General features: G+C 39.2%; 1 protein-coding gene across 1 annotated transcript in view; it reads left to right on the forward strand.

Annotated features, from left to right (window-relative positions):
• Positions 1-18,531, forward strand: part of LHFPL1 (LHFPL tetraspan subfamily member 1) — a 41,016-nt gene extending 22,485 nt beyond the window's left edge. The window contains exon 3 of the mRNA XM_031675281.2: positions 17,706-18,531. Within this exon, the coding sequence (XP_031531141.1) occupies positions 17,706-17,887 (182 nt within the window). The 3' untranslated portion in view covers positions 17,888-18,531. The remainder of the gene's footprint in view (positions 1-17,705) is intronic.
• Positions 18,532-19,029: the final 498 nt, after the last annotated feature.

The raw sequence follows: 19,029 nt of genomic DNA on the forward strand, positions 1-19,029 counted from the left end.
ACAAGGGCCTATTGATGGCACAGGGAACTATATTCAATTTCTTGTAATCTGAAAAAAAATACATGTATGTATACATATAACTGAATTGCTTTGTTCTACATCTGAAACTAACATTGTAAATTGACTACACTTCAAAAAAAGTAAGAATTAAAAAAAGAAAAAATAGATAAGTCACTCAATAAGCATATTCATTACACTTACTGTATACAAGATGTTGAATAGAGCATTGTACATAATTCATAGAATTTGAGAATATAGTCTTCAAGGAACTTGTAGTTTATTTGAGAACACATTTCATATATAATATATAATATATATAATATATATATTAAACAATGGACATCTAACAAATACAACCATAATGTCAATCCCAACCCATAATGATGTCACTCATCAGAAGGAATAAATACCGCTCGCAAAGGCATACAATGAAACCTCTATAATCTTCCTTCCCTCAGTATCACTTTTCATTGGGATTACAGAAAACAGCCCCTGACTTTCTCCCTATTCCCCAAGATACTGCATACGACGGCCTTGATCTGTCTCCCATTTTGTGGCCAAAGTGATATTTCAAAAATGTAAATCTGATGTCATTCTCATTCTTTAGCAATGGTTCCCCAATGCCTTCAAGATAAGCTCCAGACTCCTTGCCATGGTCTACAGGGACCCTGGCCATCACCTCCATCACCACTCAAGCTTCTCTTGCCCAGCCACCCTGAAAATACTGTGTTCCTTCAAACTTTTTCATCCTTGCATGTGTTCTTCCCTTTGCTAGAAATACCCATATCCCCTTCCTCAGCTACCTGTTTGCTTTTTTTGAAAACTCCCTGCCCCCTTTAAACTGGATTTGATGCCCCTCATCTGTATCCTTGCAGCACTCTATGTCATAACACTTGTCACATTAATAGTCTGTTTACTTGTTCCATGTCTGTCTCTGGCTCCCTTCCACTCACCGGTTTGTTGGTCTTACCTATGGGAGAACAACATGTTTAAAGAGCTTAACTTAGTGCCTGGCATGTGGAGGCATTTTGCCACTATTAGCTATTTCTATTCCAGTTACAGACTTAATTAGCTGAGAAAGTTCAACTGGATGCAAGAAGAGCTCTATTGAGCAGATGTTAGAGGAGAGGGGCCAATTTTTCAGAGGCCAAGTATCCTACAGAGCTCATGCAGAGTCAAAGAGGTCCAATACTTGCTTAGCTGTTTTCTTGTTTTGTTTTGTTTTTACCTATCACTTTGGGGAGAGTACCTGTCTTAGTCTGTTTGGGATGCTATGAGAGATACTAAAGACTGGGCCATTTGTAAACAACAGAATGTTTTTCTCCCAGTTCTGGAGGCTGGACAGTCCAAGATCAGTGTGCCAGCAGATTCAGTGTCTGGTGAGGAATGCTTCCTAATTTCATACATGGCTATCTCCTTACTGTGTCCTCGAACAAGACAGAGGAGGGCAAGGGAGCTCCCTGAGGGCTCTCTTTTAGGGGCATGAATCCCATTCATGAAGGCTCTGCTCTATGACCCAATCACTTCCCAGAGGCTCCGCCCCCAAATGCCATCACACTGGGCATTAGCATTTAACATGTGTATTTTGGGGACACAGATATTTAGTCTATAGCAGTTCCCAAAGCTTTTCTGAGAAGCTGCACCAAGTGTAGTTGATAGGTTATACAAAGGACAACACAGAGTAACATGGAGGTTTTTTCAGGGGGAGGTAGGGGTCAGTCTTGGGAAAGACCCCGCAGCATCATTTAAATTCATCTGAGACATAATTCCTCCCCCTCACCCCCAATAGAATAAAAAGATGGGCAGAGTAGATAACACTCAGGCTCGCTATACAAGAAATGATATAAATAGGAAAGATATAGGCAAAGTATGAGGATGGGTCAGAAGCGAATGCTCAGTAGTGGCAGGGAGTTCGAGATTTGTAGATATTGACTGGTATACATAAAATAGATAAACAAGTTTATACTGTATAGCACAGGGAAATATATCAATATCTTGTGGTGGCTTTCAGAGAAAAGGAATATGTAAATGAATATATGTATATTCATGTGTGACTGAAGCATTGTACTGTACACCAGAAATTGACACATTGTAAACTGACTATACCTCAATAAAAAAAAAGTGGCTGGGAGGATTTCAATAGCAGGACTCAATTTGTTTAGCAGAAGTTTGTGTAAAAGAGGGGAAAAAATCAACCAAATCAGGGCACTTCTGTCACCATGAGGATTTGACCCTTTACTGAGTACTGCTCTGACATTCTAGCAAATGCCCTTGTCTGCTCTTACCCTTTAGAACACTGAGTTGGACCAAGATAGAATTGGCAACTCAGAAATTCCTACCTCCCTAGCAGACCTGACTGAGCCAGCCAAATAGTGGCTACTAGCAATAATACGTTTATCTGAACTAATGAAGTTTTCAGAGGTTCTTTTTGGGGGTTTTTTTGGGTTTGTTTGTTTGTTTGCCTTTTTCTCTGGCAAGGGAGCCTGACAGGCTCCTGGAATCTTCAGTAGGTTCTGGACCTCCAATCTGGGCTCCTACTGACTCTTCACACCCAGCCTAGAGAGTGAGAAGAAAGCTTTTCTCGTGGCTTTCCCTATCTTTTTACTGGGCACTGTGGTGGATGTGAGGGTAACGGTATTTGGCAATTGCCTTTGAATTCATCGGCTTTGCTTTATCTTTGACAATTATTTGTGCTGAATCTAGCGGAGAAAGTTCCCTGCTCACTTAGCTTGGCCTTGGCTGTACTGAAAATGTTTTTCTGCTGCTACCTATGGAGACCCTAAAGTCAGCAGCATCTCTCTGAACAGATGGGACCACCAGCCTTTTCCAAAACCCTGCTGTCTGCTTAACACTAAATTCAGGTCCCCATGGCAAAAATATGTTGAGTAAGAAAATAGCAACCTGCCCTCTTCCTCACCCCCGCCCCCACCGACCACGCACACCAAACAGCAATTGGGGAGGTGGGTGGCAGTCCTGGTTTCAGAAGCTTTAGATGGTGCCACAGTGATGGGAGGAGCAGCTGGTTTTCCTGAGCTGCGTCTGCTTTGGCAAAAATAAGACCCTCATTAGGAAGAGGTCTATTGAAAATTTCAATCTCTTCATTCCTCAGTCCCTGTGCATCACATTCTTGAATGTTCCCATCTTCTAATGTTCTCTAAACAAACTCCCCCTGCCTTTCTTCTCATCCTCTTCCACCTACCCCATGACCCTCCTTTAGTCTCTTTCTCTCCCTTGATCTCTCTCTAGTCCTTGCCCTCCCTCTACTCCATAGAATTCCAAGTCTCCTTAGGTGTCTCTCTGGAGCTGAGGGTCTTGCCCTCAGGGCTAGTGCAGGCAGCCTGATTTGATATGATGAAGGCTGTGACGGCTCCCAGGTGGCTCCCAGACAGACATCCTGCATATCTGTCCTGTCCTTCTGCTCTGGGTGCTGAGGTTAAGGACAATATGCTGGTTCCCACTGCATGTCCTCCTCCATCCTTGCAGTAACTCCTTCCCTTATTTTGTGTATCTAAGGCTACAGCAGTGTCTTTCAAATTCCCTGGTTATTGGACAATATTAGATGAAAAAAAAAACATGTTAGTATGGTTCTCTTTGCATTCTACCTGAACCACCTCCCAACATCTGACTCCATGAGTTCCTAGAATTTAAAGGAATTCAGTCCCCTCTCTACACCCTTGAGTTGTTTACATTCTTAAAACAGCTTTATTCCTTCCTGCTCTACCCCAAGGCTTGCCTCCATCAGCCTCTCCCCCACCACACTAATATCCAGAGCTTCTTACCACTGATCCCAAGTCACAAGCAAGGCTTTTTCTGGAGTATTAGCTCTGAGAACATGACTTTTGGCAACTCTTGCATCAAATCAAAACTTTATGTATCTTAAAATTCCATTACATTTCATCTAGCCCTAGTCAGTTTTTGAGGTGTTAGTGGTTGTTATGTTCCTGCTATATCCCTGCTTCTCTGCCTCCTCCTCCAACCTTTCAGAGGCCTAGAATTCCATCGGATGATTCTCTAAAAAGCAAGACTTGAGAAACCCAAAAGATAGACTTAGCTTACTTTCTCTCTCTCTCTTTTTAATCAAGACTTTAATAAAGCAGTTTAAGGTTCACAGCAAAATTAAGGGGAAGTAACAGAGATTTTCCATATCCACCTTCCCCCACACATACATAGCCTCCTGCATTCTCAATGCGCCCCACCAGAGTGGTACATTTGTTACAACTGATGAACCTACATAGACACATCGTAATCACCCAAAGTCCATAGTTTACATTATGGTTCATTCTTGGTGTCATACATTTTATAGGTTTGGACAAATGTGTAATGACATGCATCCATCATTATAATATCATACAGAGTATTTTCACTGCTCTGACAATCCTCTGTGCTCTGCCTAGTCATCCTTCCTCACACACATCCATCTCATGGCAACCACTGATCCTTTTACTATTGCCATCAGTTTTTCCTTTTCCAGAGTGTCTTATAGTTGGAATTATATAGTATGTAGACTTTTAGGAATGGCTTCTTTCACTTAGTAATATGCATTTGAGTTTCCTCAATGTCTTTTCATGGCTTGATGCCTCATTTCTTTTCAACACTCAATAGTATTCCATTGTCTGAATGTACCACGGTTTATTTAGCCTAATGAAGGACATCTTGGTGTTTTCCGAGTTTTGGCAATGATGGATAAAGTTGCTTTAAACATCTGTGTGCAGATGTTTGTGTGGATGTAAGTTTTCAGCTCCTTTGGGTAAATACCAAGTAGCATGACTGTAAGATCATACAGTATGAGTCTGTTTAGTTTAGTAAGAAACAAACTGTCTTCCAAAGTGGGCTCACTCTCTTTTTATGCCTTTCCCCTCTTCCTCCAAGGAGGGCTTCTTTCTTTCAATTAGTTCTTTGGCATTCTTGGCTTCTAAGCTGGGTCTATGACCATACCCCCTGCAGGGGATAATTTCTGTCAGACTCTTTCCTATTCTGATTCCCAACCCTGACACCCACACCAATGTCGGGCCCCTCCAAAAGCATTGGCTTGTGGCTAACTCCTCCCAGTAGCTCATCATGAACCATTGACAGCTGGCCAGACACCAAGTCCCTGAAGGGCATAGGGTTGGGACTCTAGGGAAGGGGGATCAGTTTAAGTAGCAGATAGTGACAATTTGTTCTCTAAACAGCAGAGATGTAATAACATAACTTAATGCTGAATCAAAGGAAATAGAGTCAAACTCCAAACCAATTTGATTTGCAACTTGGAATAAAAGCAACGTGTCTTAATTTAAATGTCAGGCCCACTGCTGAGTGATGATTTAATAACTTTTATGAAGGATCTTGTCACAGCAAATTCAACACTGGAATAGAATGACTCACAGATAGGATGTTAGAAATGATACAGAAGAGCACAAAAGGGAACGGGCTTATCTCAGGGCTTATCCAGAAGCTTTGCATAAAGCTAATTTGCAGTTAGTACCTCTTCTCTCCCCCTACCCTGCTGCCCAGTCTTTCTCTTCACAGATTCGTACGCATGTACATAGACATCTGGGGATTATGTCTACATACAGCTCACTGCAGTATTTTCTGGGGACACAGGTCCTTGAACACTTATAGCATGGAGGCTCAGAGTCAGCGCATTCAATCTGAAAGGCAAGGTAGCAGTGAGCCTGGCTGTTTCTGAAGGTGATCTCAAAAACTCATCTGGTCCTATTGCTCTATCTTTAGGCAGGTACTTAATTATTTTCTCTCATTTTAAGGGTGAGAGAGCTGAGATCCAGTGGGGGTTAAGTGATTTCTTCAAAGACTCCAGTTTCCTGACTCCCAGGGAATCAGTGCTTCCTTCTCAGTACCTTGTGAGATCTCTCCTTGACCTTCCCCAGCTTCCCTGGGCTAGCACACTAGAATGCTCAAGGCTGACCAAGCCCCAGTTCCAGCCAGCATCCCAGAACAGTAAGGAACCATGCATAACTGTTCTTAAGGGAGAAGAATCCACTCTACTGGGGTAAACTTTCAGTCATTAAGATTCATTTTAGAGGTAATTCAAAGTGTAAATATCTGGTGTTTTCCTAGACGATAGTTGCTCAACCTTAAAAATACTGACATTTTTGGCCAGGTCATTTTTTGTTGTGGAAGGCTCCTTTGTGTATTGTTGGATGTGTAACAACATCCCTGGCCTCTGATTAACCAGTGTCTGACTATAGCATAAAAGTATCTCCAATCCCTTTTACACAGAACTTTTAGGTTAATCTTCCCAAACTGTACCTCTAACCCAGTGGTTCTTAACAGAAAGCAATCCATCCCCAACCTCCACCCCCAGGGACATTTGGCAATGTCTGTCTATATTCTTGGTTTCCACAGTTCAGTGGGAGAGGGATAAGTTGCAGACATCTAACAGGTGGAGGCCAATGTGCTGCAATGCACAAACAACCCTCCCCACCCCCACGGTAAACAACAAAGAATTTTTTGGCCCCAAATGTCAACAGTGCCAAGGTTGAGAAGCCTTGCTCTCTCATATCATTCTCTGACCAAAAACTTTCCATTGTTCCCCACTCCTTGTGGGAAAGATGACAGATGTCATGGTCCCTCCATGAAATTCAGCTTATTATTCAGCTTATTTGCCATCTACAGCTTCTTTTCTGAAACAACACTGAATGGAGTGCTGATTGTGAAACATGTGGTCTTCTTTTTCACTTATGTAACTTGGCTCACACCAAGCACTTCCACTGCCCACAATGCCCCTTCCCACTAGTAAAGTCTAACTGAAACACCATCTCCTCAATAAAAACCTTGCCTGAGCCTGAATCCACCCAGCTACAAGTGATTCTTTCCCTGGGGATCTTACTGTGGTACTTTACTTATATGTTTCAAAGCATTTAACACATTCATAGTAGAATGGAAATTTTGAGTTGAAAGGTACTTTTAGAAACATCTCCAGTAAAATTCCCTTCACTTTGAGAAAAGGAAATTGAGACCCAGAAAGGTGAAGTGATTAGTTGAAGGTATCATCATTTTTCATAAAACTTGGACCATAGTACTGTGTATCCTTGACTATCCACTCTCCTGGCATGGTTGAAATGGGTGACCACGGACTTAGTCCTGGCATTCAAATCTCAACTTTGACATTTGTAAGTTGATAAAGTAATTTACCTCTCTGATACTCAGTTTCTTCAGCTGTAAATGAAAATAATCATGGCTGTTGTGAGAATCAAATGAGATGGTGTATTAAAAATTTCTGGCACAGAGTAGGTACTTAATAAATATTTGTCAGATGTATAGAAGAATCAACAGTACTTCAAGGAATAAGATTACAGATTGGCGATGGTCTATGGGACTTCACTAAAAGGTGATTGGGGGTGAAATGTGGCAGCTCATTGCCACTGCCCCCTACTTTTGCATCACTCCATAGAAAACACCTGTTCCTCTGTAGGCCATCAGACCGGTATCCAAGCTTTCTGGCGAGTAAGTGAGTAATGGCAGCAGCTTTCAACTTGGAAATGTAGTTCTTGAAAGGTTTGGTTTTTTTTCCCCTTTTGCAATGCTAGTGATGTAACCTCTCTGTTCCCTCAAGCAGGTAACAGGCAGGGTTGTGAGGAAAGGACTGGATAAAAGATGTATTTCCTCTATTTCTCCTTGGTTTCCTGTGTGGCAGCAGCCTTGGACTTAGACGTTGTTCAGTGGCCTAATAGGTGTCTCTGTGAGAGGAAACTCTTAGTGCACTTATTGGTGGCAATAGAGGGAACTTTGGTGTCGGCTCCTAGCCCAGTGGTACCTGGTTCTGACTTGACTTCAGTAAGGTTTATTAAGGCCTTTTAAGCCAGCTCTTTGCTCTGGAGCTGCCCACTCTGTCAGCTTTCTTCCTGCTTAGAGCTTTGGGTTAATGGCATACTATGCATTTATTCCTTTCATTTACAGAAAACAGTCTTTCCCTGGTCCCAGGGTACATGTACCTAATAGAAATATCCCTGCTACTTCAATGGAGGGATGACTTGATAGGCAACTGAAGAAACAGAATGAGACTTCTGAAGCCTTGTCTAGACTAGACTGGGAGCATGCCAGAGAGGAGGAAGCTTCCTGGTAGCGGGCCCACCTCAGAGCTGGCTCCTGTCTACTCTGCCATGTGAGCACAAGAAGATTTTGATTAGAGGGGCTAGGAGAGAAGCTCAGGTGAGTCTATCTGCTGGCTGCTTGCCTCAGTATGGTATTCTTCAGTTTACTCTCGCCAGAGTTCCAACATTACTGTTCATGTGGAGGTGACTTTGTAGATAGTTGGATTTCTTTCTTTAAGAAGGCATCTCTTTCAGATTTACCCCCCTCTCTGAAGATTACATTGTTTCCATAGCTGTTATAGTCTGGCTCTCTCACCATGATTTTGGGTGGGGTGGTGGGACTTTAGGAAATCATATGACTGCTTAAGTCTGTTAGTAAAATTACCATCTCCTCTGAAGAACTAAGATTTGACATTTGCCATGGGAGAGTATAAAGGATTTGTTCATTCATTCAAGTACAGAAAGAAAGGTACATAGTACTAATGAGGGCTTCTGATGAGGGAATTTGACCTAGGGAGGTCAGGGAAGGCTTTGCTAAGGAATTAATGATTGAGTTGAACTCTGAAGAATAATTGAGGATTGACTAGGCAAGGAGAGTGATGGAAACTGTATGTGTACACATGCACCTGTAATAAGTATTTTAGGCAAAGGGAGCAGAATGTGCATAGACCTTATAGTACGTTCCAGAAACAAATAAAATACTACTATAGCTGGTTTTGTAATTTTAATTCAAAATGTAAGCCATAGATTTGTATATTGAGGGTTGAAAATGCAAGTGTACCCATCTTTGAAGTATCGCTAAACTAAATCATACTGAGCACCCACTGTTGACAGAACATGGGAGGCATTATCAAGAAAGAAACAAATACATTCACACTGTTGAGCCAACAGTCTGGAAGGGGGTCAAGGGGAGATGAAAAATACATGATATGCAAATCTTCCTTCCAACATTTTCCCCAACAGGTACACCTATGTAATATATAGATGAGTTCCTGGAGGGCTACTTGGTTGAGGTGACTTGAGCCCACTGGGGTTAATCAGGGAAGGCTTCTTGGAGGTGCTGAGTCCTGAAGAGTATTCTAAGGAAGATATGAATTGGTGAATAAGAGGAAAGAAGCTGTTTCTGGCAGAAGAGACAGCATGAATGATGACTTGGTGGTAGAAAGACTATTTCTGAGGTGGGAAATTTGGGATAAATTAGCCTGGCCCTAATGAAAAAGCAAAGCAGCCTAACCTGGGGCCATCTTAGATTCTTTATATGACATGCCAACCAACAATTAAAAGAAGGAAAGTTAAGGTTCACTGAGCACCATGTGAATGGAGGTAATTGGTTATTGAAAAGTAAATTGTCATGATGGGAGATAGAACAAGATGGTGGAGTAAGAGTATGTGGAGCTCACAGCCCTCCACAAAACATCAAAAATATGTGTACATGTGGAACAATTCTCCCTAAAAACTAACTGGAAACTGGCAGAAGGACTCCTGTACAACCAAGGCTGTAAGAAAGATACACACATAATTGGGTGGAAGGGGAAGAAAAGTGATTGAGTCAGGACCTATGTCCCTGGGAAGGGACTAAGAAGAAAAGGGAAAACGCATGGGTGGAGACCCAATGTGTGGAATGAGCAGTGAGAGCTACAGATCGGATGCCCCAGTCCTGGGGTCCTACACATGGGGAACAAGCCACCTTGGCTGTTTGGAGAACCACTAAGACTAACAGGAGGGTGTTGGGAAGCCTGGACTCTACTCATGAGGAGCATGTACTCATGCATACATGCTTGCCTGTCCTCTAGGTAAGCCAGAGAGAGGACTGCTGTAGTGTGTTGAGTTACCCACAACTACCTCCCCATACCCCAGACTGAGCTAAGCAAACACTCTGGCTCCACTCACTCCATGCCATAGTGCAGCACTGGACGTGGGGCAGCCATGAACAGGGAGAAGACTAACCATAGGATGCAGAGGTGACCAGGTCCCATGGCGGAGCCTGGGTTGGGTGGCAGCAGCCATCATTGGCGCTTACTCCAGCAGTGCATCAGGAGCAGCCCAGACTTCTTTTTTTTTTAATTGAAGTATAGTCAGTTATAATGTGTCAATTTCTGGCATATAGCATAATGTGTGTGTATGTGTGTATATATATATACACACATACACACACATATATATATACACATATATATTTGTTTTCATATTCTTTTTCATTAAAGGTTATTACAAGATATTTAATATAGTTCCCTGTGCTATACAGAAGAAATTTGTATTTTACCTATTTTTATATATAGTAGTTAATATTTACAAATCTTGAATTCCCAAATTTATCCCTTCCTACCTTTTTTCCCCCAACTACCATAAGATTGTTTACTATGTCTGGGAGTCTGTTTCTCTTTTGTAGGTAAGTTCATTATATCTTTTTTTTTTAAGATTCCACATATGAGTGATATCATGGTATTTTTCTTTCTCTTTCTGGCTTGCTTCACTTAGAATAACATTCTCTAGGGACATCCATGTCGCTGCAAATGGCATTGTTTTCTTCTTTTTATGTCTGAGTAGTGTTCCATTGTATAAATATACCACATCTTCTTTATCTAGTCATCTGTTGATGGGCATTTAGGCTGTTTCCATGTCTTGGCTGTTGTAAATAGTGCTGCTATGAACATTGGGGTGCATGTATCTTTTTGAATAAAAGTTCCCTCTGAATATATGTCCAGGAGTGGGATTACTGGATCATATGGTAAGTTTAGTTTTAGTTTTCTGTTTTCCATAATGGCTGCACCAAACTACATTCCCACCAGTAGTGTAGGAGGGTTCCATTTTCTCCACATCTTCTCCAACAGTTATTGTTTGTTTGTTTTTTGTTTTTTTAAAAAATTTTATCTTATTAAGTTATAGTCAGTTTACAATATTGTATCAATTTCCAGTGTAGAACACAATTTTTCAGTTATACAGGAACATACATATATTCATTGTCACATACTTTTTCACCATGAGCTACCACAAGATCTTGTATACATTCCCCTGTGCTATACAGTATAATCTTGTTTATCTATTCTATATATACCTGTCAGTACCTATAAATTTCGAACTCCTAGTCTGTCCCTTCCCACTCTCTTCCCCCCTGCAACCACAAGTTTGTATTCTATGTTTACGGGTCCAACATTTATTATTTGTGAACTTTTTAATAATGGTCATTCCGACTGGTGTGAAGTGATGCCTCATTGTAGTTTTGATTTGCATTACTCTGATAATTAGCAATATTGAGCATTTTATCATGTGCCTATTGGCCATTTGTATGTCTCCATTGGAGAATTGCTTGTTTAGGTCCTCTGACCATTTTTGGATTGGGTTCTTTGGTTTTTTTTGTTATTAAGTTGTATGAGCTATTTATATATTCTGAAAATTAAACCTTTGTTGGTTGCATCATTTGCAAATATTTTCTCCCATTCCATAGGTTGTCATTTTGTCTTGCTTATGGTTTCCTTTGCTGTGCAAAAGCTTATAAGTTTAATGAGGTCCCATTTGTTTATTTTTGTTTTTATTTCTATTGCATGGGTAGACTACCCTAGGAGAACATTGCTAAGATTTATGTCAGAGAATATTTTGCCTCTGTTTTCTTCTAGGAGGTTTATAGTGTCTTGTCTTTTATTTAAGTCTTTAAGCCATTTTTAGTTTATTTTTGTGTATAGTGTAAGGGAGTGTTCTAACATCATTGATTTACATGCAGCTGTCCAGTTTTCCCAACACCATTTGCTGAAGAGACTGTCTTTTCTCCATTGTTCTCCATTGTATATTCTTGCCTCCTTTGTTGAAGATTAATTGACTGTAGGTCTGTGGGTTTATTTCTGAGCTCTCTGTTCTGTTCCATTGATCCATATGTCTGTTTTTATGCCAATACCACACTGTTTTGATTACTATAGCTCTGTAGTATTATCTGAAGTCTGGGAGGGTTATTCCTCCAGCTTTGTTCTTCTTCAGTATGACTTTGACAATTCTGGTTCTTCTGTGATTCCATTGGTAATAAAAATTTTAACTGAATTAGGGAAAAGAAGAGATGTACAGAGTGAAAATTTTAGCAAGGAACTATAAAATATAAAAGAGAATCAATCAAAATGAAGAATTCAAAGCTGAAATTAAAAGAATCTAAAGGAAAGGAGAAATCACACTAGAAAAGGCAAATATATTGTAAAGACTGAGGATAAACTACTTAAGCCAATATGAAGATTGAAAGACAAAAATTGTAAAAAGCAACTATAACCACAATAAACAATTAAGGGATAAACATGAAGATATAAAATATGACATCAAAAACACGAAATGTAGAGAAAGGGAGTAAATAATGTAGATCTTTTAGAATGTGTTTGAACTTAAATGATTACCAGTTTAAACAAGTAGATATACTTAGAGGTCAACATATATGAACCACATGGTAGCCACAAATCAAAAACCTACAATCAATATGCAAAAACTAAAAGAAAGGAACTCAAGCATACTGCAAAAGAAAATCACCAAACCACAATGAGAAAAACAAAAAGAAGAAATGGACAAAGAAGAATTGCAAAAAACAACTGAAAATGAGGAATAAAATGGCAATAAGTACATATGTATCAATAATTACTTTAAATGTCAATAGACTAAATGCTCTGATGAAAAGACATAGGGTGGCTGACTAGATAAAAATAAAACAATATTCTTCAATATACTGCCTAAAAAAGACTCACTTCAGGGCAGAAGACATGCAGATTGAAAGGGGGACAAAGGGAAAAGATATTTTATGCAAATGGAAATGACAAGAAAGTCAGGGTAGGAATACACTTATCAGGCAAGGCAGACTTTAGAACTAAGTCTATAGTGAAGGACAAACAAAGGCATTATATATTGATAAAAGGATCAATACAAGAAGAGGATATTACACTTGTTAACATGTACACACCCTATACAGGAGCACTTAAACATATGAAGCAAATACAGACATAAATGGAGATATTGACAATGACACATTAATAGTAGGAGACTTTAACACCCCTCTAACATCAATGGATAGATCATCCAGACAGAAAATCAATAAGGCAACAGAGATCCTAAATGACACAATAGACCAGTTGAACTTAATTGATATCAACAGGACACTACCTCTAAAAAAGCAGAACACATTCTTTTCAAGTGCACTTGGAACTTTCTCCAGGATAGATCACATTCTAGGTTATAAAATGAGCCTCAACAAATTCAAGAGGATGGAAATTATACCACAATGATATAAAACTCAGAATCAGTTATAAAAAACTCAAAATCAGTTATAGGAATAAAAATGGGACAAGAACATGTGGAGACAAAAACAATATGCTACTAAAAAACCAGTGGGTCAATGAAGAAATCAAAGAGGAAGTCAGAAAACACCTCAAGACAAATGGAAATGGAAACACAATACTCCATAATCCATGAGATTCAGCAAAAGGTGTTCTAAGAGGGAAGTTCATAGCCATATAGGTCTTCCTCAAGAAACAAGAAAATTTTCAAATAAACAACCAAACCTACCACCTAAAGGAATTAGAAAAAGAAAAAAAGAACAAACAAAAGCCAAAGTCAGCAGAAGGAAGGAAATAATAAAGATCAGAGAGGAAATAAATAAAATAGAGACTTTAAAAAATAGAAAAGATCAATGAAAACAAGATCTGATTATTTTAAAAGATAAACAAAATTGATAAACTTTTACCTAGGCTCACCAAGAAGAAAAGAGAGGACACAAATAAAATAAGAAATGAAAGAGGAGAAATAACAATGAATACCACAGAGAGACAAAAAAAAATGAGAATAATATGAATAATTATATGCCAACAAATTAGACACCCTAGAAGAAAGAGACACATTTCCAGAAACATACAACTTGCCAAGATTTAATCAAGAAGAAACAGACAATATGAACAGACTGATCACTAATAGTCAAATAGAATTTGTAATTAAAAAAAAACTTTCTGCAACCAAAATGCAGGACTTGGGGGGAGGGAGGGTGTAGCTCAGTGGTAGAACTCATGCTTAGCATGCACAAGGTCCTGGGTTCAATCCCCAGTACCTCCATCTAAATAATAAATAAATAAAACCTCTACCTCCCTTGTCTCCCCCTCCCCCCAAAAAATTAAAAAGAAAAAAGTGCAAGATTGGACAGCTTCACATGGAAATTCCACCAAACATATAAAGAAAAGCTGATACCTATGCTTCTCAAACTATTCAAAAAAGTTGAAGAGGAGGAACACTTCCAGATTCAATCTATGAGGCCAGCATTACCCTGATACCAAAAGCAGACAAAGACAACTACAAAAAAGGAAAATTACAGGCTAATATCTTTGATGAACACAAATGCAAAAATCTCAACAAAATATTAGCAAACGATATCCAACAATATATAAAAGGGATCATTCACTATGATTAAGTGGGATTTATTCCAGGGATGCAAGGATGCTTCAATATTCACAAATCAATCAATGTGATACACAAATTAATAAAAAGGATAAAAATTACATGATCATCTCAATAGATGCAGAAAAAAATTTGACAAAATTCAATATCCATTCAACACCTATTCATCAAACACTCTCATCAAAGTGGGTATAGAGGGAACATATCTCAACATAATAAAGGCCATTTATGGCAAACCCTTAGCTACCATCATACCCAATAGTAAAAAGCTGAAAGCCTTTCCTCTAAATTCAGGAACAAGGCAAGGATGCTCACCCTTGCTGCTTCTGTTTAACATAGTACTGGAACTCTTAGCCACAGCAAACAGACAAGAAAAGAAATAAAAAGCATCCAAACTGGAAGGGAAGAAGTAAAACTGTCACTATTTACAGATGACATGATACTATATATAGAAAATCCTTAAATCTCCACCAAAAAACTATTAGAATAATTGAATTCAGTAAAGTTGCAGGACACATGATTAATATATAGAAATCAGTTGCTTTTCTACACATTGTTTATGAACTATCAGAAAGAGAAAGTTTAAAAAGTACATTTTAAAATTACATCAAAAGGAAATAAAATACTTAGTAGTAAACTTAACCAAAGAGGTGAAAGACCTATACTCTGAAAATTATAACACTGATGAAGGAAATTGAAGATGATACAAACTAACATAAAGATATCTCATGCTCTTGGGTTTAGAAGAATTAATATTGTTAAAATGGCCAAACTACCCAAAGCAATCTGCATGTTTATTGCAATTTCTATCAAATTACCCATGACATTTTCACAGAGCTAGAACAAAAAAATCCTAAAAATCATATGGAGTCACAAAAGACTCCAAATTGCCAAAACAATCTTGAGAAAAAAGAGCACACTCTAAGGTATAACCCGCCCAGATCTTAGACTATACTATAAAGATATAGTAATCAAAACAGCATGATACTGGCACAAAAACAGACACATAGATCAATGGAACACAATAGAGTACCCAGAAATAAACCCACTCACTTATGGTCAATTAATCTACAACAAAGGAGGCAAGAATACACAATGGAGAAAAGACAGTCTCCAATAAGTGGTGCTGGGAAAACTGGAAAACTACATGTAAACCATAAGATTTCTCACACCATATACAAAAATAGTCAAAATGGATTAAAGATCTAAATGTTGAACCTGAAACCATAAAATTCCTAGAAGAGAACACAGTGAGAACACTCTTTGACATAAATTGTAGCAATATTTTTTGGATCTATCTCTCAAGGCAATAGAAATAAAAGCAAAAATAAACAAATGGGACCTAATTAAGCTTAAAAGCATCTACACAGCAAAGGAAACCATTGACCAAACAAAAGAACAACCTATGGAATGGAAGAAAGTATTCACAAATATTAGGACCTACAAGTGGTTAATATCCAAAATATACAAACAGCTCATACAACTCAAAATTAGAAAAAGAAACAACCCAATCAAAAAATGGGTAGAAGATCTGAATACACATTTTTTTTCAAAGAAGATATACAGATGACCAACAGGCACATGAAAACATGCTTAACATCACTAATTATCAGAGAAATTAAAATCAAAACAGTAAGATATCGCCTCACACCTGTCAGAATGGCTGTCATCAAAAAGTCTACAAATAACAAATGTTGGTGAGGATATGGAGGAAAAGGAGCCATCATACACTGTTGGTGGGAATGTAAATTGGTGCAACCACTATGGAGAACAGTGTGGAGTCTCCTTAAAAACTAAAAATAGAACTACCATCTGAAAATTCTGCCATTTTCAGTAATGTGAACAGACCTAGAGAATATTATTCTTGGTGAGATAAGTCAGACAGAGAAAGACAAATACTGTACATAATATCACTTATATGTGGAATCTAAAAAATAAAACAAATGTAGATATTTGGCAAAACAGAAACAGACTCACAGATATAGAATACCAACTCACCATTACCAGTGGGGAGGGACAAGATAGTGGTATGGGATTAAGAGATAGATATATACTACTATATATAAAGTAGGTAAGCAACAAGGATATATTGTATAGCACAGGAAATTATAGCCATTATCTTATAATAACTTTTAATGGGGTATAATCTGGAGTGATAAAAGTACTGCATCACTATGCTGTATACCTGAAACTAATATAATATTATAAATCAACTATACTTCAATAAAAAAGTAAATTGTCATGAAGATCAGTCTTAACATCCCCACCTGACTGACTATAGAGAGGATGCGCTTTCTACAATACTGTGAGGTAGGTGAAAGTCTCTACCTACCATTTTTCTCAGGATTCCTCTGCAATTTTGTATCCCTGGGCTTCCACTCCAATTTCTGGACTCCTGTAATGCTTAAGCACTTGACTTTAGCAGTTAGTTGGTCCTTTGATCCCTTGTAATATAGTAGCCCTCTTTCTTTCTTTGGGCATTGATGTTTTCTGACAGATCTCTGAAAAAAACACAAATGCTTCAAAGGAAAGAATCTACCTCTGGTAGAATGAATGATAGGAAGTGGGGTGGGTGATTTCGAGCAGGTGACCTTTCCCATTATCTCTCAAACTGAAACTGCCCCCTTAGAAGCTTGGCCTTGATTCCAATGCATATTTCCTCCCTGGATATTGAAAGGTTATGTTAAGATAGAGACATGTAGTAAGGAGCAAGAGATTTGATTTTGCCTGCAAATTTCCTGATGATGCAGGATATAGTTCTTTGTAAACAGTCCGTGCACTGTAGTATATCAGCATGGTTAGAAGTGTGGTGCTTTAGATTTATGATGAGTTAGGGCTTATGTCCTGACTCTACCACTTTCTATATGTGTGATTTTTCACAGTTGACTTAACCTGTGCCTTGGTTGCCTCATCTTGTATAAAACAGAGATAATAAAATACCTATCTCATACAGTCACTTTAATAATCAATGATATATGTCTAAGGAGCTTAGCATAGTTCTTGACACTTGATCAAGTTGTCCTTGTCATCATTGTCATTAGCATCACCATCACTGCCACCACCCCCACCACCCCCAGGTTCCGACTGTAACAGAATAAAATTTTATAACCTCTTCCTAAGCTAACATCAGCCATTAGCAAAGGGGGAAAGGAGAAAAGAGTAAGCCCAGTCACATTCACTGTTTCCTACTCTCACTTTAACCCCAACATCTCAAAGAGAACATATGAGAAAACAACCCGACCCTCATGTCTCTGTCCATTTCTACAGGTACCTGTCGGCTTGGCTGGGCCTATTACTGTGCTGGCGGCGGAGCAGCTGCAGCCATGTTGATCTGCACCTGGCTCTCTTGCTTTGCTGGAAGAAACCCCAAGCCTGTCATGTTGGTGGAGAGCATCATGAGGAACACCAATTCTTATGCCATGGAGCTTGATCACTGCCTCAAACCTTGAGCTCTGGCAGATTAGAGAGGGTGGGAAAGAGGGGGGAAGGGAGCCTTGAAAAGAAGTACTCAGGCTAGGCCAGTTGCTACCCACTTGCCAGTAGTGTAGCCTAGTATGTTTGCATGCTTTTTAACTCACCAGTCATTCCTTTTCACTTTCCCTTAAGTCAGTGGGTCTATAGTTCCTGTCTATCATTTACCCCAAAGCTTAAAGGCTGGGCAGAAACACATGTGCAGGGAGGGGCCAGGAAATGGACAGGGCTGGCTCCTACCACTCCATTCCTTTGGCCCTCCCCTGATGTTTATTGTCATTTCGAAACATCTATGGAGTGCCACTGCCCAAATTTTTGTGACTTTCTCAGGACTGTATCTTGACTCTTCCTCTTTTTTCCTGCTTCTCTTCCTTTCTGGTTGTAAGCTTGTGGGGAGGGTGACTCCCAGTGGGGAAAACACTAATCAAGGATGCTTGCATACAGTCTAAGACCCCTTCCTCATTATGCTTTAGAATATTCATAAGAATTCATTTGGTGTTCTGGCTGGGTGACTGGCATCAAAATAGTGGCAAATATTCCCTAGTTCCTTATAGATACAGAAATGGTGTTCATCAAATGTTCTGAGCAGAGACTAGCATTTGTTGTGTACTCAATAAAAACAAATTCAAAATGATGATGACAAGGATGTGTCTCCTGGCTCCTTACTGAAATTTCTATTAGAGTTCATTTTTATTGACTAGGAAATTCACAGTGGCCTTTTGCCCCTATAGTCATTCCTAGCATGATAGAAGTTTCTCTGCCGGTTTCAAAGACTACTCATCAAGTGATTTCCCTTCCATCTGGGGTGAGTTAGATATAAAAGAACACAGCCCTGATGTCACCTAGGGCTGATGTATTTTTAGGCCTGGCCTCCATTCCATCTGTGCTCAAGGCTGACGGATGGTGTAGAAGAACTTGGTGTCTCTCAGGGACAGAATTTATCTCCCCTAACCTCCTTAATTAATTCAGGCTAGCTCTGTTGTTCCATAACTATAGCTTTAGGGACTAGGGAAGGCCTGTGACTCAAAAGGCCAGCTCATCTGTTTCTATTCTTAATCACTCCGGAGTGGTTTGAGTACAACCCGGTATAGCCCTACCTGGAAGGAGAGAAATGGCAAAA

The sequence above is a fragment of the Vicugna pacos genome, chromosome X, assembly GCF_048564905.1.
Source record: "Vicugna pacos chromosome X, VicPac4, whole genome shotgun sequence".
Lineage (NCBI taxonomy): Eukaryota > Metazoa > Chordata > Mammalia > Artiodactyla > Camelidae > Vicugna > Vicugna pacos.